The sequence below is a fragment of the Hippocampus zosterae genome, chromosome 13 (genome assembly GCF_025434085.1).
Source record: "Hippocampus zosterae strain Florida chromosome 13, ASM2543408v3, whole genome shotgun sequence".
In the NCBI taxonomy this organism is placed as follows: domain Eukaryota; kingdom Metazoa; phylum Chordata; class Actinopteri; order Syngnathiformes; family Syngnathidae; genus Hippocampus; species Hippocampus zosterae.
In genome coordinates this window covers 17,405,617-17,427,853 of record NC_067463.1, presented here as the reverse complement: position 1 = coordinate 17,427,853, position 22,237 = coordinate 17,405,617, and the positions used below count along the sequence as shown (strand labels likewise).

At 40.7% G+C, this 22,237-nt stretch overlaps 1 protein-coding gene across 2 annotated transcripts; it reads left to right on the top strand.

The window, feature by feature from the left end:
• The first annotated feature begins 797 nt into the window (after nucleotides 1–797).
• armh3 (armadillo like helical domain containing 3) lies at nucleotides 798–22,112 on the top strand. 2 transcript variants are annotated; one of them, XM_052084373.1, is made up of 27 exons: nucleotides 798–1,053; nucleotides 1,996–2,105; nucleotides 2,193–2,249; nucleotides 2,960–3,106; nucleotides 3,206–3,313; nucleotides 3,403–3,495; nucleotides 3,586–3,660; nucleotides 3,989–4,075; nucleotides 4,256–4,312; nucleotides 4,703–4,746; nucleotides 5,572–5,632; nucleotides 5,746–5,792; nucleotides 7,250–7,325; nucleotides 7,653–7,746; nucleotides 9,028–9,129; nucleotides 9,299–9,357; nucleotides 9,447–9,512; nucleotides 10,688–10,757; nucleotides 10,993–11,053; nucleotides 11,140–11,228; nucleotides 13,415–13,497; nucleotides 13,969–14,095; nucleotides 14,487–14,562; nucleotides 16,281–16,359; nucleotides 19,583–19,699; nucleotides 20,092–20,208; nucleotides 21,880–22,112. In XM_052084373.1, the coding sequence occupies exons 2-26, from the start codon at nucleotides 2,004–2,006 to the stop codon at nucleotides 20,182–20,184; spliced, it is 2,070 nt and encodes a 689-aa protein (XP_051940333.1). In that variant the 5' UTR covers nucleotides 798–1,053; nucleotides 1,996–2,003; the 3' UTR covers nucleotides 20,185–20,208; nucleotides 21,880–22,112. The 2 variants fall into 2 exon arrangements, with proteins under 2 accessions (XP_051940333.1, XP_051940332.1); XM_052084372.1 differs by having other exon boundaries at nucleotides 21,706–22,112.
• Nucleotides 22,113–22,237: the final 125 nt, after the last annotated feature.

Genomic DNA, 22,237 nt, shown 5'->3' with positions numbered 1-22,237 from the left:
GACTGAAAGTATATAAATATAAATTATGAACTATAAATACAAACATATTAGCGAGGACCTCAGATTTAGGTTTAATGATTAATTTTTTAATTGTACTTTTAAATTTGCGCTGGCACAGGAAGGAGCAGTTAGACATCCACTGATTACAAGATGATGAAAATAATTTTTTTATCTTGGAGTGAAAAAAATAAAGATTACGAACAAATATTGTTACTTTCGTAATATTTGTCCAATGCAATGAGTAGAAAGTAGGAGGTATATTGTAAATTTCCCCAAAAAGGATATCTTATCTTATTGACAGTGATGTACAGTATTTGCGGTGAGAGATACACAGGATACCGGGTATGTACCGTTCAATACAGTGCAAAATGCGAGGTTAACGTGGATAATTAGCACCCAAAGACTACATGATCAAACACACGGAGCTGTTCTAAAAAACTCAATGGGATGGGACATTATTTTTGGAATGTAGAAGTGATCGTTTGAAAACACCAGCGGATGGGACATTATTTTTGGAACGTAGAAGTGATCGTTTGATAACACTAGCAGAAATTTATACAAAGTGTTGCATATGATATTTATCTGTTTTTCAGTTGCTGAAAGAAATTACAGTACATGATCAGTATCGTCACATACAAACGTAATTTGAGCAAATGTTTTATTTCAGAAGTGCGTCTAACGCTGGCATCCCTTCAGATATCATTAGAAGTATCTCTAAAGACACAACACTTAAAAAGTTTACAGATTGTCTTTTATCAAATTCTTAAATATCTCTAATAAGTCAGTCAGGGAGTCTATAGATGTGCCATGGACGGAGAGAAAAATACCACGAAATGAAGATCATCGATAATAAATTATAGGCCATGAGATATCAAGTTTAATTTATGAGACCAAACACCTGCTCGGCACTGTACTGTATGTGTGTAATCTGGGTGTAGTGGCACTATGGGCCGGTAGAAGAAGACTCAACATTAGTTAGCATTACCAGTATGCTAGCTGAAGAGCAACTGTTGTGTCAAGGATTCATGACCTACATTATACACTCAAAGTGAGGTGAGAATTAACACTCGTATCTCAGCAGTAACGTGGCCAATTCATGCAACACGATTTTTGACGTCAATTTTCACGGCTACACGTTGCTCGTAAAAGCTCGATAAATGGATACTAACGTCGTTTTCTTGTCAGACTTTAGCTAGGTAGCGTTAGCTGTATATTCGCTAATCAAATACCCCAAAGCAGGGTGTTACTTGATAGTTATTATCGGGGGAATAAAAAGCGTTCGGTATCACGATGAACAGATTCCGTTTTGTTCACTAATCAGGTAAAGTTCAAAAGGCTGGTTTACAAACATAGCGCCTTAGCTAATGCTTGTTGATTAGCTGCCAATCATGTGCATCTTTAGCGATTCATTTTAGCCACCGTCAGCTGGTAAATAAATTAGATGGCTAGCTAATGAGCATAATTGCGATTTTCCATGCGAAAAAAACTGCCGCACATTTTGTTAAGCTGTCAACCGACTGACGGCCCTACTCAGAGGCGGCGTGTGCTGTCTTTGCTGTGTCCCTCAGCTCCATATTCATGTGTTCTCATACCCCTTATTGCTCTTCGTGGTGCCTATATGAACAGCTATCATTGTTGAATGCATAGCAGCATGGGTTAGCGCTTCTGCCAGTTGTTCACATCAATGTCACTGCTATTCAAGATACTGTTCAAGAGATGATTGACGTTCATAGAGGATATACTCTTGAATTAGAATGGCATAGTAATACGGATAAGGATACCGCAACCATGTCTTTACACTTTATAATGGGGTTAGTTTACGACTGAACCTATTGTAGCCCAATTTATCAAGAGATAAAGCCCTTACTTACAAGTCTGAAAAATGTGTACTGAACTGAATATGGATGACGATTGATGTCCTATAGCCATTACTCTGAGCCATTGTCTAACATATATCGTTAACTTTGATGAATATTTAAATGTCCATATCCTTAGACCTCACCATGTCTCAGATGGAGAAGAAGGCAGGTTTGCTGAGGAGGACATCATCCTCCAAGAAACCGCTGAAGGAAAAGGTGGTGTTGATGTATGATGAGATCTTTGCAGTGAGTATCATGCATCACACACCCACATTACATCAACATTTATAGTCTTATTATTTTTGTAAATAATGTGTTGTGTGTTTGTTTTAGAAAGAGGACCCAGCTAAGAATAACCCTCGCTTCTGGGATGAGTTGTTTCTAATGAAGGTACATTGTAGAGTCAATACTTACTACTGTAATAATGTATGAATGTGTTGTTTTAAAATCAGCATTTTTTTCCCATCTATCCATCCATTTTCCAAACTGCTTATCCTTACGAGGGCCGCGAGGGTGCTGGAGCCTGTGTCAGCTGTCTTCGGGCATAGTAGTGTAAATATACTCAGCAGACTTGACTATGTGCATTTCATCATGAAATCTGGAAAATACCTAAGAATTTTGGGGTGCAATGCAGGGCCAAGTGTTATAAATCTGGGTCACCATCAGACTTCAAGGGTTGTATGAAAACTAATTGCACTATTCTGTTTATGACAGACAGATTGATAGGTAGACAAAGTCGTTTGTGTGTGTGTGTGTGACAGAACAAAATGTATAACAACCAACTTAAAAAAAAATATTGTTTATCTGACAATCAAAAGGTGTCATAAGGTCCGAAATAAGGTAGAGGGTGAAACATGAACTAAAGCAGGTGTGAGTGTCCTATGAGACTAATTGAATAATTGAAAAATGTTTGAAAAATCCAGAAAATATTAATAGAAATCATGCCTAAAATAAGATGTCAGGTAGGTGGGAGTTGAAAACGTTGCCGTTGACTAACTTTCATGGTCTTTATGTCTCTTACGTTATATTTATTACTTGTCTGTCATTTGCGTGTTCAGCATTGTTTTGTGCATTTCAAAATGATGTCCTTCATTTTCCAGGTGAACTTGGAGTACCTGGAGTCGAAGCTGGAGAGTGTGGATGGCGAGGAGGTGCAACGGATCCAGGACAACATCAATTCGCTCTTCCATCACAGTGTTCTGGCTCTCGGAGAGGAACATCAGATCAAAGTGGTCAATGCTCTGCAGGTGACTACAGGTTTTGGACTGCCTTGTGTGCGTGCATGTTTCATCTCTAACCAAATTCTCGCTTTGTGCCACCGGTCTTCTCCCTTTCTGGTCTGGCAGACTCTCTGCGCACTTTTCAGAGGAGTTCATCAAAAGAACAAGTCGGCGTCTGGCTTTGACATCATTAATATGCTTGTGGGCTTTGACAAGGCCGAGCAAAGGATGAAGGTATTCAGTCAATCTAAAATGTGGAAGCAAAAACACCTATCACGGAAAATGTATAAAGTGAGGTTCAATCATTGATGTGTTTGCCACAGGATTTAATGGAAAGACTGGACAGCCTCCTTTGTGGAGATGGGTCAGAGAGTCTGAAGAGCCTTTGTCTCAAACTTCTGCTGTGTCTGGTGACGGTGAGACATCACAACAATATTGAAGAGTACAGTTGCTACTGTTACGGTCAGGGATCATTTTTAACTTCATTATACTCTGTCTGTTTACAGGTAACTGACAATATTAGTCAGAACACGATCTTGGAATATGTGATGATCAATAGTATCTTTGAAGCCATTCTGCAGGTGGGTGTGAAAATATCCATTTTGTGTACTTGTTTTTGAAGTAAAAGAGCACATTTAATGCAGAAATATCCAATATTTCAAGTACAATGTCAAATCTGCATAGCAAAATGCTGCTCGAGTTTTAAAGGTGAAATTAACATTAAAATCAACCGGAGGAACTGAATGCCAGCCCTGCTGATCAATGAACAAGTGCTCATGGGAAAAAAAAAATTCAAAAAAAATGTTGTCTTATCAGTTGTTCGCATTTCCTTGTGGCTAGTATCGACTGTAAAATGTGTTTTGTGATTGTTTTCTTTTGGTCATCAGTGCTTCTGCTCGGTCTCTGCAGATTCTTTCTGATGTGTCCAGCAGAGGGCAGCATGGTTATGACGCCGTCGTTCTTCTCGCCCTTCTGGTCAATTACCGGAAGTATGAGGTTTGTTCTTAGACTGACTTGATGCACTCGTAATCCACTAATAATGTAAAAAAAAAATACAATACCTTGATCGGACGTGGGCAGATCTTGTCTACTCCAGTACATTTGTTAGTGTAATTTACAATATGTACATTCCTTCAAGGGTTCTATTTTCACAGCTTGTTTTCCTTTCTCTGTCAGTCTGTAAATCCATATATTGTGAAGCTCTCCATTGTGGATGATGAGCCAACATTGGATGTAAGTATTTCTTGAAGCATGTTGGGCAATCGTTTCAAGCTTCCTTTTGCTTTGTTTGAATTACCCCTTGTCACACGGTGATTTGGAAATAGTCCCAAAAATAAAAGGGTCATACATCTAGTTTTATTATGGAGAAAAAATATTACAGATTTCCTGAAAACAGATACAGCTACATACTTATCTTCAATCAGTGGAAAGTCAGCTTTCTGACTATCTTTACGTTCATCACTAAATCAAGAAGTGGCCATGAACAGATGAACAAACATGATGCACCCCAATATTTGTTTTCATTTGTTGTTGAATTTGCTCTTCACTGAGTGACGTTCTAGACGTTTAGCTACATCTAATATGTATCTGTGTATTGTTTTTCTTTCTTTTTTTTTCTCCCAGGGAATGGGCCTTGTTGTCCACCACGCGCTAACAGAATATAACAGGTAAAATGCAATCCTTTCCAGGTATAAACAAAAAATGACAGTCTACAATGATGAATGTTGGCACCATGAACTTTATGGGATATTTTAATATTTTGACAATAATATGTTCTATGTGCGTTGACCTGTCTAAAACATGGCTTTCTGATTCATACTGTGTTTGTAGATTATGAGTTAAGCAGCAAAATCCACCTGTTTTTACCCATCTCAGGCGGGCATTTTGCCTCTTTCTGTCAAATGAAAATGACATCACTAATCATGACTCGCGTGTTTTCTGAAGCTGAGCCCTGATTGGTGGTTGAGTGAGCCGAGCAACTGCTGCCCCCAAAATGGACACAATGGTAGATTTGGGATAAACTTTATTGTCAAATGTACTGTATGTAAAACATACAGCATAGATGACATTTCTTCCATCACAACACAAAACAAGAGGAGCCACCTCTTGTTGCTTAACTCATATTTCACAAGCACAAAATTAATCAGAATGCCTTAGACTAGTGGAGGCGCATTGAACATATTGTCAAGGTAATTTTGGGATTGAAATCCCATTTAAGAAAATTGTGAAAAAGTTACTTATATAGCCCGCTGTCCTTAGTCAGTCTGTCAAATGTTTTTGTATGCAGCAATGTTTGGAATTGCTAAGTAAGTGGTTGTGTTAATTGACAAAGGTATCCGAGTAATGAGTGACAGCTTTGTTTAGTCCATTGCTGTGCACACAATGCACACACCTTTTGGTTACTTTGTCTTCGTTTTACTCTACCTATCATTTTGTCAACTTTGTTACTTCCTGCTTCTTGTCAATTGTCTCAATTCATTCTCTCGCGACAGACAGTACAAAGACAAAGAGGAAGAGCACCAGGGTGGCTTTTTCTCCACCCTCACAAGTATGGTAGGTATTTTCCTTCGTACAATTTATTGAAAGGAATGATGAACAGTTTAGCACTGAGGGTCAGAGTTGTTTTCCAAAGTTGAGCGAAACTATATTTCTATATTCGTCCACAGGTGGGCAGCATGTTTATTGCAGATGCAGATGAGAAGCTCTCTGTTCAGTATGTGACAATCTCAGCTTTAACATTTTTGTTTTTGTGGTTGCAACATTTTCGGTTATCTGATTCTGCCATTCTTGATGGTTAGCAAACAAAGTAATGTGCCTTTCTGACTCAAATGCCACTACATACATGATACTCAACGTAAAGAACAGTTGGGATGGAAGTCAAATGGTGGATTGCTTGTGTTGCTCTCTCAGATTTAAATAGTTTTTAACCCAGAACTAAGGACTATTTATAAATGTAATACTGTTTACTAGAAAGGGTCACCAATGTGGTGGTCTTTGGGGGCTATGTAGTGCCCAAGTAGCAGGCCTGCTCTGTAAATAGCTCATTAGTTAAGGGATATTGTGATTTTCTCGGAATGTTACAAAAGTGATCATTTGAAAATGTGAGCACCGGCAGAGATTTATAGGAAAGTGTTGCATCTTTCCCGCAACATATCTGGTATCAGTTGGCACGGTGGTTGACTCGTTAGCACAATCGCCTCACAATGCAGAGGTCATGAGCTCGATTCCAGCCCCTGGCCTTCCTGTGTTGAGTTTGCACGTTCTCCCAGTGCCTGTGTGGGTTTTACTCTGGTTTCCTCCCAAATTCCAGAAACATGCATGCTAGGTTAATTGATCATTCTAAATTGTCCCCAAGCGTGATTGCGGGTGTAAATGGTTGTTTGTCAATGTGTGCTCTGTGATTGGCTGACAACCAGTTCAAGGTGTATTCTGCTCATCGCTCGTAGTCAGCTGGGATAGTCTCCAGCACGCCCGCGTCCCTTATGAGGCTAAAGCAGTTCAGATAATGGATAGGTGCATATACCTCGTATCCTCCTTCTGCAAATGTTTTGTCGTGTGACACGACGGAGCTATTTCCGTGTTTGATCAAACACGCTTGCCTGCTGATGGCATGAATCACATTGATTACGCTGAATGATGAGAGCTGTTTTGAATATACAGTAAATAACATTAAATACGTTTTTAAAAGGAAAGAAATAACACATACTTTAGCTAGTTGTTTGTTTTTTACGTCAATAAAATGTTTTTCCGGACTTCTTACCAGTCAAACAGAAAAACAACACAAATGCTATTCCCGGTATTTTATAATTGGATGGTCAGGGGCACGGTGGCAGTTTCCTCATTATTTGTGAGAAATAATTTCAATGATCAGTGTCTTCACATAAATGACTAACATTTATTATTGTTAATAACATGACATAACAATATTATTAAAGTTAATTTGAAAAGAAAATTCTCAAATGTGTGTCAAAGTCGCTTTCCATTAATCACGACCCAAGATATAGCTCTTATCTTTGAAAAGGGTGGTGGCCCATGTGCTAGACCTAGCTCTATTTGTTTATTGTTGTTGTTTTTGACTTTGTTGGGACAGATTGGTAATATTTTTAATGCTAAGGGTGTGTGTTGCTTTTGTGTGCTGGCTCCAACTTTGAATTTCCATTTTGTCTGCAGGACCAATGAAGCAATTTTGCTGGCACTGTATGAGGCCGTGCACCTCAACCGCAACTTCATTACTGTATTAGCACAGGTAACATTCAGACCTTTTCTATATATTTGCACATCTGTCCACACACATTGAGCTGCATGTTTTGCCCTGTGTGAACTGCTATCAGTTATGGTACTCCAATGCTTTTCATGAGCATATCATTTTATAAGTTATAACCTTTGGGTAACTTTTGGTGTTTTTTTTTGTTTTGTTTTTTGTTTTAATGGAAACTCACAGGTAGTTTCATTTCTTAGTACTCATTTGTAATGACATATTTTTTCAGTGAACAGATGGTAACATGAACTCGATTGTTCACTTGAGTGACGCCTTACTTGTAAATTCTTCGATTGTTTTTTGGTCTTTCCACAGAGCCACCCTGAGATTGACATTGTAGCTACACCCACTAACCAATCTCAGAACACACCAACAACGCCGCTTGGCACGACGCCGCCCTCTCTAGACAGTATGTCATTCTTGTTTTTTCCTTTTCTTGTTTCTGTCTTCTTATTCAAAGGCATTTTTTCTTTGGAAATTAGATAGGGAGTCATACCACAAGGAATAGCATTCTAGATTACTTTTAATGCTCTACAACCTTCTGAATTTCTAGAATGAAAAAGTAATTTCCCCTGTAGTGCCCCGAGCAAACTCTCCTGCTTTCCAATTTTAAGTTCTTCCACTCAAACTAACGGTATGTATTTACAAAAGCTTGAAACTGCAACTTGCCCTGTAACCAGTTTGGAAGTATCTGAAGGGGCCAGGAAATAGAACACGGTATTTTGAAAGTTTGGAAGTATCTGAAGGGGCCAGGAAATAGAACACGGTATTTTGAAAGCTTTTTAGCATTAAAGGTCTCTGCTTCATGTTTGATTTTGACCGTGTTGCAAAAATGCATTTTTCATTACTCCTTGACAAAACATTGTGACTTTGTCCTGTTATGACCAAAATCTCTGAAGAGAGACATAAATGTACCTACACAAGCAGGCTTTTCAAACATTTAGTAGTTTGTCTTACGAAATGGAGTCGCTTCGTTTAACTGCCCTGCCAAGACAGCTGGAAGACACTTTCGTACTCATGTTTCTCTTCGAACCAAAATGCTTCATGTTTCGTGTTTGCACGTGTGGTTCATTTGGGATACACGCTCACTAATAGGTACATGTTTTTAAATCAGGCTAGTTTTCCCATGGCCGTGAGAGCAATCTTCTGTATGAAATATTAACTCCTCTGTTCAGATGAACCTGTCACGTGCAGGCTGCGTTAAAACCAGATCATACCGATGCCTGCAGTCAGGAATATCCAAGCATAATAGAACTCCCTGTGATGAAATCTGTTCAGACACATCCTCTGCTGTGTGCCTGCAGTGATCGGAGGAACGTGGAAACAAATGAGCATTTGAGCGAAGGGGGAAAATAGAAATGACCGCTTCATCATTAGTGAAACAATCAATTGTGATCACAGATTCTCATTAGCTGAAGATACCGGTCTAGACAACACTGCAGCTTCAGCGACAGATCTGAAATGTTCCTTCTCTTATCGTTGTTTGCTTAAAATGAATACAACCACTATAAGCCTGTGCTCTCATTTTTGGACGGCCAAGTCAAGGCTCAGGGATTTTTTGATTAGGTTATTAAGGGAGGAACTGACCTGGAACTGACATGTGGTGAATGCTTTGTCAGATTTAAAGTCATTCAATGAAATCTTTCCATACACTTAGACCTAAAGTTTTAATTGTTCATGCTCCGTGTAGTGATGAACAACCCAGAGCTGCCACTGGATCCCAACCTGCAGACAAGTAACCTTCTCATCACTTTCCTCAAATACGCCTCTATCGTCATGCAGGATACGAAAGGTAACAAATAGTACATTGCCTGTTCCATCCCCTTCCTTTTCATGCTTCCTTTAGTCCTCATCTTCATACATAGAGTATATACTGACATGATGTGTGCCCATATCCTGGCAGATTTATGTGGTTTAATCATTTTTACCGATCTTGTTCTCAAAAATATACATGTTTTCAGATGAGCATCGACTCAACAGTGCCAGACTGTGCCTAATCATCCTCACATGTATAGCCGAGGTAGGAGCAGCGTGCCTACTTGGACATCCTTCCGTCACCTGAGCACTTAAACTCAGTCGTGTTTACCATGTGATCTTTGTGTGTGACAGGACCAGTATGCTGATGCCTTCCTGCATGACGATAATATGAACTTCAGAGTCAGTCTGCATCGAATGGTGAGTCAATGGTAGGGTTGGGCAACTGCGGTCGGCGAAAGCTGCAGTTTGGCCTGTTTTAGAAGTTTCCCTGTGATTCAAATGAAAAGCTGATCAACATGCGCTGTAAAAGCCTGATAACGATCTTGAATCAGGTGTGTCGGAAGAGAGAAAACAAGTAGAATTGTGGTTCTCAGGACCAGTGTTGCCTACGCATGGTCTATGGCAGGCATGTCCAACTCCGGTCCTCGTAGGCCGCTGTCCTGCCTGTTTTCCATCGATCCTTGCTGCAACATCCCTAAGTTCAAGGATCAGCGCATCAGCAAGCTCTCAAAAAGCATCAGAACGGTCCTCATCATTTGAAACAGGTGCGTGTAGCAGGGAAAGTGGCAAAACAGGCAGGACAGCGGCCCTTGACAAACGGGTTTGGACACCCCTGGTCAATGACATGATGATTTTGATTTGTCTACTCTTGTCTATTTGTGCTATCACCTTGTGCTTCATAGTGGTTACAACTTTTGAAACAATTATTTAAACCTGGTCCAGTTGAAGCAGAGGCCTTATTATGAACAAAACTGCCATTTCGTGACTGGCTAAGGGACATGTTGGTTGCGCTGATGGAAATTGCCTGAAATTGGCTGTCGACTACCAGTCGACTGCCTAGCGCGTCTGCCTGGGTTCAAATCCGGCCCCGCCCTTCTTGTGTAGCAGCACTTGTTGAATGCTGTGGTAAATATGGCCAAAGGTAAGATATTCAGCATCATAACAAGGAAAAAATTATCAGACCAAAAACCTTCAGAAAAGTGCCATAGAAATGTTGATGTATTATTATTATACGGGGGGGGGGGGGGGGCAGCAGTGTAGCCCAGACTTCCCTCTCCCCAGCCACTTCTTCCACCTCTTACCAGGGGGGTTCCCAGGCCATCTGAGAGACACATTCTCTCCAGCATTATTATCGTCGTCATCGCCATTGTTGTTATCATCTTGATGATTGTTTGAACCATGAACCAACCATATTTATATATAATAACCATATAACTGTTTTGTAAAGCGCTTTGTTACAGCTGCCGCTGTTGTGAAAGCGCTATATAAATCAGCATGTATTGTATATTATAAAGCATCAGACAATCATGTCAAGTCATAAGAAGACATGTCCGTGTTCATGTTAGTATCGTTAAATGCGTTCCCCTTTGCAGCCCATGAGGCATAGAAAGAAAGCCGTGGAGAAGAACATCCCTTCTCTGCCCCTGGTGTGTGCAGTTTTAGGTAAGATGTTTTACATGAGTTGTTACGTACATTTGCCTCATCTTTGAGCTTCCATTTAATTCCTGTTTATAATTACTGTATGTGCTGTAATTAGTGTTATTTGGGAGTCGTATGTGTTACCGGAATGTCAGTAGCGTGTTCACTTTAAAATGCTTTTGTAGTCTGGATGTTGCTTATATTTTCCCCCAAAAAACATATCCGCTTTTACAATGAACTTTTCAACTGCTTTCCATAGATCTGATGGTGGAATTTATTGTCACACACATGATGAAGGATTTCCCCATGGATTTATACTTGTGAGTAAACACAGTACAAACTCAAAGCACACTAAATTGCATACATGTCCATATTTTTACTTTTTTTTTTTTAATGTCCTGATCAGGCGCTGTGTTCAGATCATTCACAAACTTCTCTGCTACCAGAAGAAGTGCAGAATCAGGTTACACTACACTTGGAGAGAGCTATGGTCAGGTATGCATCATTTCAAATAACAGAAACTCAACTGTAAAATTACATTAACCAGTCACCATAACAATATGACTTTGTTGAGGAATGGGAGCTGTCAATTACAACTATAAGAACGATGTCAAATATTCTAATACCTCAAAATATTTGTAAAGGCAGAATATTTTATTGTTAATCATCATAGATTAAAGTATCATAATGGGGGCTAGTGTTAAGGTTTGTGTTAGATTTGTGCTACAATTACAAGCACATAAAACAGAGCACAAAAGAGAGCCCACTTCATGCGTGTCACAAACACGCTGAATGTAAGGTGGCTTAACTTTGTTCACTTAAATGATCGGTCGCCTCAATGCCACTCTAGTAATAAGATTATGTTGTGCAAACTAAAATGAACACCGTCGGATGGATACATGGTATGGAGGTGAACAACTTCTCTGTCTTTGACTTGCTTGCTCCGGTGTTCAAGTGGCTATAGTGTTCTGGCTGATCAGTATATAGGTGTCATTTGCTAGCTATTCTTCTGGTTCAAGAAAAATACTAGTTACAAATACCTCCGAAAAATAATGGATATAACCTTAAAAGGGGAGTTTGCAGGGATTTTTTGGTCTTGTTTTGTTCCTTTTTTGCTTTAAATAATCCATTATGTCCAAAGAATCAAATACTGATCAGAGACCGAAGACATGACCGATGTGTTGTGAGTCATTTGCTGTGCAGTCTCCGGCACACCTCTGTAGCCTTTCGCATATTGTTCACCTTCGTTTACCAACCAAAGTTAAAAGGAAGAAATCGGACACAGCCTGAGACAAAACAAGGATAAACGATATGGTGTCCTGCGTGGTTCAGCCACGGTGGGGATTTGAAGATGAACCTCTACCGTTCTCACCGGTGGAAAGCTAAGTGCGCTACCGGTAATTGCTCGGCTTTCAAGACTGAGCTGCCAGCACTCTCTCTTGAAGCATCGCGGAAGTGAGGTTCACATACTCGCCCAGCATTTTTGCTCGCCTTCGTTACACACAGAAGCTATGCTTCAGAGCTATCAAAAGCAGCTGAGAGGACTTAGAACCAGTGCAGAATTTGCAGCACTCCTGCTCGACAAGTAGATTTATCACCTCTTTGATTTTTATTTGATAGTACATTCCATAAATCTCAAACTTCAAACCGATAAAATTCAGTGTTTTGCAACACTTGATTACAAGTAAGTCGAGGCTAGCAACATAGCAGCTGTGGCTGACATGGGCTTGTTTATAGTCCTCGTTTGTAGGACTATAAACAAACCGATAAAATTCAAACCGATAAAATTCAGTGTTTTGCAACACTTGATTACAAGTAAGTCGAGGCTAGCAACATAGCAGCTGTGGCTGACATGGGCTTGTTTATAGTCCTCGTTTGTATAGTGCGCATCTCGTGCATGTTCACATTAGTGACGTGGCTTTGGTCAGAGACTCGCGAGCGGGATGGACTTCATTCAAATTTGGGTGGCAGCTTTTGAACCACAAACACCCCTTTAAAGCTCCATACTTTTTTTTTTTTAACTCAAGGTCCCAATTTTGCTATCTTTCATCTTTTTTCCTCCCTTTTAGCTCTGGCGAGAAATACTGCTTTTGTAAGATTTGTGTTGTAAATCCCTTGATGCTTAAATTTGTTGTGCATCAATGTCGAAGAGTTTGCAAGCAAAATGCAATTTCACTCTGAAGTCATTGCCAGGTGCATTTGGAATTAAATTGCATCATTGAGTTTGGGTAATGAGTCTCTGAAGAAAGCAGAATCCATCGTGGTGGTCCTATTTCAGCCTGGTCAACACAACACAGGATCACATTCTACTTTTTAATGGTCCCATTGCGCTGTGTCTCATTAGAATACCGATTCCTCTAATCAGACCAATAATCAGCTTCATTTTCTGGATGGCGCCACATTCCCTGCTTGTTCTGATGATAATAGAGGGAAAACAAAAGATAGAGTCAAATTCAACCGGCAGATGCTTGTTATCTTTCAGTGTGTTTGAAAAAGCATTTATCTTTATGCTTGTTTGCATAGGTTTCTCTATGTCCTGCATTATTATGCCTTAACAATAACTTGTGCACCGAATAAATCTTGGTGCAGCCATAATTCTCTGTATAAAGATGTCTATCAAACTCTAGATTTATTTATTTATTTTTTCCATTACCGGTAATCGTTTTTCTCCCGCTGCACAGCACTTATCAACCTGCTCAAGTTTCTGCTGTCAAATGAAACCACATTGCTGGCCAAGCACAACATCTTTCATCTTGCACTACTGGTAAGAAACACACAGCAGTGTTAAAAGGAGAATAAACGCTGAATGGAGAAGTGTCTGGTAATTCTTCTGCATGACTTAAGTGTGCAAGATTGAATTACGAGGTGTGTCAGAAATGATCCAAGACGGATGTCACAAAAGATATCTTTCAAATTGAAACTACTAGTTCCCCTTGCTCAAAGGGGCCATTAAAGACCGGTTTTAAAGACATGGAGATGGTGGTGATGACGGTGTTGCAGAGGATCCAGGGAAAAATCCAGCATGGCGTGGCAGAGAAAGCCAAAAAAAAAAGTGTGTTGGATTCCAGTGGGGTTACTTCAAAGGAGGAAACTTGGATTTTGAAATATCTCTTATGTGACACCCGTCCTGCAAATTTCCAGATGAAGTTAATTGAGTGGAAGCACATTGTAATGTTGATTTAAGCCTACTGTATGTAGTATTAAATGGTTCGGCCTTCCTGTTTCCCCTATCCAGGTGGTAAACCTGTTCAACATGTTCATCACATATGGCGACACATTTCTTCCCGCTTCTAACAGCTATGATGAGCTCTACTATGAGATTGTACGAATGCACCAAGTGTTTGACAACCTCTACTGTATGGGTACGTTTCAGTTCTTATAGCATTTCTCAACCCAAGTAAAGCCGAGTTCACCCACAAAGAATGCAAATTTGCTCAAGGATTCATGACATTGACAATATAACGATCTTTAAAAATATTACAGTAGCAACATTCACATTGGGTCCTCAATAACGCTTAAATTAGATTTAACGGAATGGAGGCCTTAATTATCCTTGAAATGTATATTTTTAATTATTGTTAAACTTGCAGATTTCATGCTGGAAAATAATTACCTGTAACTTTATTATTTTTTTTCCAAGCAACAAGACCGTTCCAGGTTGTGCTAATTATGAAAAAATGTGATCACTTAACAAGAACTTGCTGTAAATCATTTTTTAATGAACTCTTTTGATCTGCAACTGTTGCTTTTCAGTGTTGAGAGTGTCAACAAACACCGGCCAGTGGAAGGAGGCTGCGAGTAAAGTCACACATGCTCTTGTTAATGTTCGGTAATAAAACGCACGCACGCACGCACGCATGCACACATTTGACCATCAGAAATGTATGCAAAAGGACAGAGTCAGATTGGGTGGCATGTTGAACAGATTGCAAAGAAGAATGTGGTGGGAAAATTTCAAAATGAAGTGAATCAATTATTTGTATTTAATTTTGTTTCTCGATCACAACCTAATCCCTGTTTGAACTTCCTTCACCTCTCCCTAGTGGCCGTCGGTGAGGTTCACACGCATACTGTCTTTTCCCAGTCATAAAGTAATTCCTCATCCATGATCCTCAGGGCTCACCCTGGCTTTGAGGTCCCTTTATGAGCTGGTTTCTCCCCTGAGGTTTCTTTCACCTAATCAGTTGCGCTCTCCGCGGAGCGTGCGCTGCTTCAATTGGCAGTTGTAAAGGTTGAAGGGAAGGCAGCCGGATTTGAGTGTTGTGGAATAATTTAACAAAGACTAAATAAATGAAGGAAGGGAGGAATAAAGACGTCCAGATAGTCGATGGAGAAACTAACCCAATTTGATTTCTTCCCATCATCTCCTTCCGACATTCAATGACCTTCCTCACGTAAATGACAGTGGGAAATAACATAGAGCACAATTCTCTGTATTGCTGTCACTAGAATTTATTTGCTATATAATGCCAGATCAACCTGAGCCATTGCAGCTTGCGCTTATACCATCAGTTTATATTTGGCCAATAAAACAGGTCATTCCATAGAATTGAATGCTAATGCGGGAAAATATTGCCTTTTTGAAATTCACCAGTGTGCTCCAATTAGATACAATCGAACAGAAATGAGGTGCTGAACAGGTCGGCTGTTGCATAGCTACTGCCTTCTCAGTCCTGCACACTCTATACTATATTACTTGGGTGCACTTAAATGTGGGTTATCATCTGCAGTTTACCAAACATATATTAACACATCATAGTTCCCTCATGTACTTCACTGCAGTTTTTCCCCAAGGTACGCAAGCACATTACAGGGTGTGCATGGGAACATATAACAATTTATTTCCAAAACAATAAGTAAATATCGTCACGTCAATAAAATGGTATACTGTATGAGCGCTGCAACTTTTTCCCGTGAGAGACAATAACCTGTGGCCAGTCCCGCCAAAATCACAACACCCTTTTCTTATTAAAGCGCAGATGACTGATTAAAAAGTCAAAGTCAAACTGCTCTAGTGGGGCTGAATATTATTCCGTTTTCTTACTATTTCAAGTTGCAATGCCATTTTAAAAGGGTCTTATTGATGTAGCACAGTTTTTGTTGTAATTGAGAGATACATATGTGTAAAGGGATACACATAGTAAGACAAAAATGTTGGGAACCACTGCTTCACTGTATATCAAATGTATTTACAATTTGATAAATGTAGACAAATCGAAAGATGTTATATATGCTTCAAGTTTTATCGAGCGTTTGCATCTTGATACGATTAGTGCAGTCTTTGGTGTGCCTTGTGCCCTCTCTGCTGCAATTTGCTCTTAGAGATGAATTAGACTCAGTCTGTGAGTTAGGCCCTCATCAGTGCCTCGTGGCCCTAATGCTCTTGTGGGTGTTTGGGAGCAAATCTCCCGGAGCCCGCTTCCAAAATCGTGATGAAAGCTTTTGCAGCAGACTGGAGCAGCTGATTTAATTTGTGCAAACAGTGAAATGAGGTATTCCATCACAAGTAGCTGTACACTTGGTAACAGTCTCATTTTGTCTTTGAAGGGCAATCATCAACCATTTTAACCCGAAGATTGAGTCGTATGCTGCTGTGAACCACATCTCGCAACTGTCAGAGGAGCAGGTAACAGTACACATTCACACCAGAACACCAGTATCACTTGGGCTTTTGGGCTAGATGTGGCATTACACAAAATTCAGACTGGACTCATTAGTATTGTCCAATACAGGGTAGGTTTCTTAAGTGACATATCAATTGTAGTCACAAATGGCGTCAAACTCCGGTCCTGGAGGGTCGTTGTCTTGCACGTTTTCCAAGTCTCCCTGTTGCAACACATCTGATTCAAATGAACAGGTCCAATGTCAGGCTTCAGCAGAGCATGCTGATGATCTGATCATTTGAATCAGGTGTGTTGCAACAGGGAGACTTGGGAAAACGTGCAGGACAGCGGCCCTCCAGGACCGAAGTTTGACACCTGTGGGCCGTAGTGGTTCACCTGGCCCACTTCTGTGGAGGCAGCATGGATTCACTTCCCCACTCAGACGGTGTGACTATGAGTGCGAATGGTTGTTTGTCTACTTGGTGAGACAGAATCCTCTTATTTGCCAATTTGAACAAACATGCAATTTTCTTTTTGGGGTTTTCATGAAAAATGCTAAAGAATCATTTTTTTCCCTTAAATTGTGCATGTATTCATACATGTGCGGTTAACAGGACGGCCGTGGGAGGTTAGTTGCTTGAAAACGACATCTTCGGTCAGAAAAGGTTGCGCACCTCTGATATACAGTGTAAGCAGTATAGAAAATGGATGGGTGGATGGATGGATTCTTCACCTTAGCATTCATTCCTCTGAGAATTTGGTGTTGACAAAACTACCATTTGATACTTTCCATGATGAAACGCTCCCATTCCAGCGTATGTCAAACTCGGTTTATTTGGTTAAGAGCCGGTGAATGTGGAAGCCAAATTTAGTGCAGATAGATATCATCATCTTCCTGAAATGATTTATTTTCTTTTTGTAAGTAGCCATCTGAAGATTGTCCACTGGGGACAATAGTCAGATTATCAGTTACATTCAAACATTTCCGAGTTGGGGTAATGCAGCACAGTCGATTTGTGGTTCGTAGGTATGCTTCACAGATGAGACCTTAAGTGCGTAAAAATCAGAATGTACCCCGTCTGTCGCCCTAAGCTCACCCGCAACCCAAATGAGGGCAAGCGCAATTGGAAATGGGATGCAAGCATGTCATGTCGGGGCCATGAAAATATCCCCTGCGACATTACCTCACCACCAGGGTGAACCAACCATTTCATCAATCTACCCCTCTTAATGATGCAGTAGAAATGGAAACTCATCAGACAAGCAAGGTTCCACCGTGGTGTGCCAGCTTCTTGACTAGGGTCTCATTTTGGATCAGCCTGTGGGAAACAGATCCTCAATTACATGTTTTTAGATGACACCTGGCCGAAGCTTCCGTTGGAGCCAATGTTCTGAAAAGGTTTTGTTTTATATGACAAACGGTGGATGTTTTCCTTTGTTTTTGTTTTTTTGACTCGGTACACAATGAATTGCTGTTACAGTCCTTGGACATTTCCAAAACTAACTGACCCATCTGTCGCTTTCCTAATTCAGCTCTTCGCCAGGCAGAACACAAGCTATGTGTCAAACTGCTGTGACTTGGCCTATGTCATTGCCAGATGTGTTTTCCGTTTCCCTCCACTTGTGGCTGGTTGCTGTACAAACCACACGAGGACTTACTTATTTTGTCTTTTTACAAACATAAAACGAAATGTTTTGAAGACGCATCCAAACACTAAATTACTTCTTTTTTGTCATTAAGGGAGAGCTGCATGTAATGATGACGAGACAAGCTCATTAAAAAAAGAGCACAGTGAGGATAGGGGAAAAAAACATTTTTCAAAATGATAAGAGTGATGGATATGGTCGTTATAATCCCACCATACTCTTATCTGCTTGACTTAATCACAACAAGCAAACAAGGAAAATGGAAGTTGGCTGTGACTGTGCTGCTAGCGTCACACCAAGTGACAAAAGAGTTCCGAATTAGACTAAGAAGCCCAATGGACCGACGCGTGCTTTGCACATCAGCCTCAATGTTATCTTGACTGCTTTCGGAGCTCATTTAAACCATCCGTCCTCAAATGCAGCATTAAGCCTTAAATTTCTTTATTCCTCCTTGAGTGATCGCACGCGCGCACACACACACACATGCACACACATTTCACCCATACACTATCTTCTCCTTGTCTTTGTTCCCGATAGTGACACAAGAAGATTGATGATTTCCACAACCACACATCAACATTAAATTGCAAATGCATCCCAGCATGGGGCTGGTTGTGTTTTTTTACTATTTGAGATAACAAAAACACAGCGGTGACGTTCCTGCTTGATGATGCAGAGCGCTGCCTCGGCGAGAGTTGTGTTTGTGGCCCAAAGCCTCTTTGCTCAACCGTCACGTGAGCCAGCTTCCAGCCTCCTGTCTTCTCCGGATGCCTTTTTCATGCTCTGTTTACTTTCCTTCCATTTTTCTTTTTTTTTTTCTTTTTTTTGTGCTTCCAGCCTGTTTGTCACAGCTGATACTTCTCCTCAGACTGTCCCACCTCCTGCCAGTTTCACCTCTTTCAGCTTTTCATTTCTTTTCTTTGGAGGCACATTAACTGAGGTTATCATTCAAACATGTCTCACACAGAGATGGGATGGATTTTTCATCACAGTGCCATTTTACAAATAAAAATATGTGGAGAGCTTCCCATTAATCCAAGTAAAATATCTAAAAGCGATGGCTCAGCTGTTTTTGTCATACCGCACGCCATGTGGTGAGTGCATCCAATAAATGGAACCGATCTCCACTTAACATCGATGTGTTTCCATTTGTCCACATCAGCAGCATTTTTGTTTGTGGAGGAAAGTGTTCCAATGTGAATGCTTCATGCTGTGTTTCGGGCTCATTAATAAAATAATGAAAGATGTCCACATTAGTGGCTATTTCATGGATGAGAGGGTAACTGTCAGGGGTGGAGCTGCGGAGAATTTTGGCATAATTGGCTCTGATTTCACTCCAGCTTCTCATCTCAGCTGGACAAACGCGCACACACACACGTCAAGTTTTATCATTTAGAATAAAAGAGCCAAAGAGCCCCAGTTGATTATGCACACTTTGAAGCACGAGTGGAAGAAGAGCTGCAAATAGCTTAGAGGGAGCCAGCAAGCGCTTATGATGATGACAATGCAGCACGTGATCCCTCATAAATAAAATGTAGTGTGGACATTTGACTGTCTCTGTATCCGTTTGTTTGTTTTTTTTGCCTCTGGCTGCGTTAGGTGCTGGAGGTGGTGCGCTCCAACTATGACACCCTGACACTCAAACTGCAGGATGGTTTGGACCAGTTTGAGAGATACTCGGAGCAGCCCAAAGAAGCGTCTTTCTTTAAGGAGCTGGTAAGGCGACCAAAGTACACCTCACATTTCCATCCAGCAGTAATGCTTGTGTCAATTTGTTCTTGTCGCTATGTCAAAATGACTGTTGCGAAAAAGATCGTTACAACTACGGGGCTTCACACCCGGGACTGCTTTCAGACGTGCAGTTGCACCGGGATAAACACATCTGTGAATTTGGGGAGGTTTTTACCGATGGGAAAGTCCTTGAAATTGCGTTTTGTGTGGGTGGATCATTCAAACAGGACAGCAAACTGGTCAAATGGCGTTTAAAAGCTGACTTACAGGGCCATTTTGTAACATTATAGTTGAGTTTATTTTTCAGCCACAAGCAATTTGCGACATCACTTAGCTGTGACCGCATTGACCCAGAGGTGTCCCGTGTGTGTCCTCAGGTGCGCTCCATCAGCCTGAATGTGAGGAAAAACGTATCTTTGAACACCCTGAGTCAGGATGTGCTTCTCAAAGAGTTCTCCACCATCTCCTGAGAAGCTTTCCCATCTCCAGGCAATGTACGGGCGCATACACTAACATCAACTTTGAACCTGTCCTCTTCATTCCTCTCGGACTATTGAAACCTCTTTCACAGGACGGTGCACTTTCTCAAGGGTGGCTCTGCCACGTGTGTGGGTGCAAGTGTGGGTGTGGCTCCTTGATGAGCAAGCTGCAGTATTGGCCGGACTGTTAACTGGCATGAATGTTTGGATTCCAGATAGTTTGAACGAGTATTTTTAAACCAGTGCTTGTGGCGCCCACCTTGATTGGGTGTGTCTAATTTATTTCTCCACTTTGCGCTTCATGTTCTGTGTGTGTCCATTTACATTTCATGTATTTTCACTTGACATGTTTTGCTGATGGAAGACAAGTAATGAAGTTGATGCGCCGGGGTAACCAAAAGGAAGCCATGACTAACTACTGTATATCTTGCCAGTCATTTCTTTCTAAAGTTTAATGAAACTAAATATGGTGAGGGTTTTTTTTCTCCCCTAAATAGATGTTTTTTTCCCACATGGTTTCATTTTTGCTTCAAGTCTGACAAATAAAAAGGTATATAGACACGTACCTGTTTCTCTCACTTACTCACTGCCTGTATTTTATAATATATTCTTTCAATTTTCTTTGCTCAACGTTTGTATTTGTGCCCGTTTATTGTGGAAATAGAGCAGGCTGTCTGCTCAGGTGGACACATTTCGTAAAACGTTCGTGTTTATCCATATGGTGTAGAGTCAACAGGTTTTAACTTCATTTTCTGTGCGTTATTTTTACCCTTTCAGGCACACACCCTTGTCCAAATGTGGTCTCAATTGAATAAACAGACATGCAAATATTATATTCAGCAGATCTTGATATGAGGAACTGATAAAAGGATTTATGCTTTGTAGATGTTTATGGTCAGTGTCAGAGATTTTCTCGGACAACGTTAAAGGAATGACAAATGATCACCTGGGCGTGACAGCTGTTCCCAAACTGTCTATTGGCACTCAACAACTCTTTGTTCCCAATTTGTTCATTCCCACTCTGTGATTGAATGTAGTCTTCTTCCATCAGTTCGCCCGCCTTGCTTTGACTCAAGAAAAGGCCCTCCGCCCAAACGGCCGACGCCCCTGCGCTGAGTATGTCGAGACATGCCCAAATTAACCGAAACTTTAAACATAATACAATTTCGTTCATAGATTTCTCTTATCAGTCAGGCTGCTTGTGTAGTGGTTCACTCGCCTGGCTTTACTAAAGGCAGCATGCAATCAGTTCCCACAAAGTGACGGTGCAAGTGTGAATGGTTGTCTTTCCTGCAATGTACCGACCAATCAAAAGTGTAGTCTGCCTCTTGCCAAGCTAATCTGAGGGTGAACGAATGGGTGGATGTGTTTAAGTGCTTACCAGGTCAAATGTTTTACCACGACGATCCATTAATGCTGCTAAGTATTTGGAATGTAGCATATCGGTTTTCTCATCAAATTTTCATTCAGATGAAGATTGCCTACTTTGTTTTTGCTGATTTCCCCCCCCAGCTCTCCTGTCCTTCATTTCACTTTGTGTGGCTTGGACTGCATCTCTGTTTGCAACACACCAGACTAAACACTCCTGAAGACGTTTGGCACTACCGTACTGAATGTCTTAATTTGTTGGTATCATCCATGTAATGGTCAAGCTGTGAGTTTGCCCACTCATTTGTGCACATGCAGGACAGGAGACGATTGTCATCTGAGAATTTTACACTGTGGCCGCCCTCTTGGGGAGACCTGCAGCTGTCTGCACAAATGATAAAGAGCCGAGGTGAAAGGAGAAAGCCCCATGGGGAAACTGGATTTGAGGTGATGGTCTTTCGACGTGTGACCATTCACATCACCTCCTGAATTCTGTCTGTTAGGAAGTTCAAACGCAACAATAAAAGCTGCTCTGGTAGATTCAAATCAAAGTATTGCATGTGAACTGGGTTTTCTCTTGTACTGCCCTTTATAACCCATGTCTAAAATTATAAAAAAAAATATTGGCCTCCTGTACACCTTTCCTAGCTTGAGTGGGTCTAATTGACTTTTATTT

Excerpts from the sequence above, each read along its gene's own strand:
- armh3 (XM_052084373.1), top strand. The coding sequence starts at position 2,004 with ATGTCTCAGATGGAGAAGAAGGCAGGTTTGCTGAGGAGGACATCATCC. Across the intron at positions 4,076-4,255 it reads TCAATTACCGGAAGTATGAG|TCTGTAAATCCATATATTGT; the intron begins GTTTGTTCTTAG and ends TTTCTCTGTCAG. Across the intron at positions 7,326-7,652 it reads TCATTACTGTATTAGCACAG|AGCCACCCTGAGATTGACAT; the intron begins GTAACATTCAGA and ends GTCTTTCCACAG.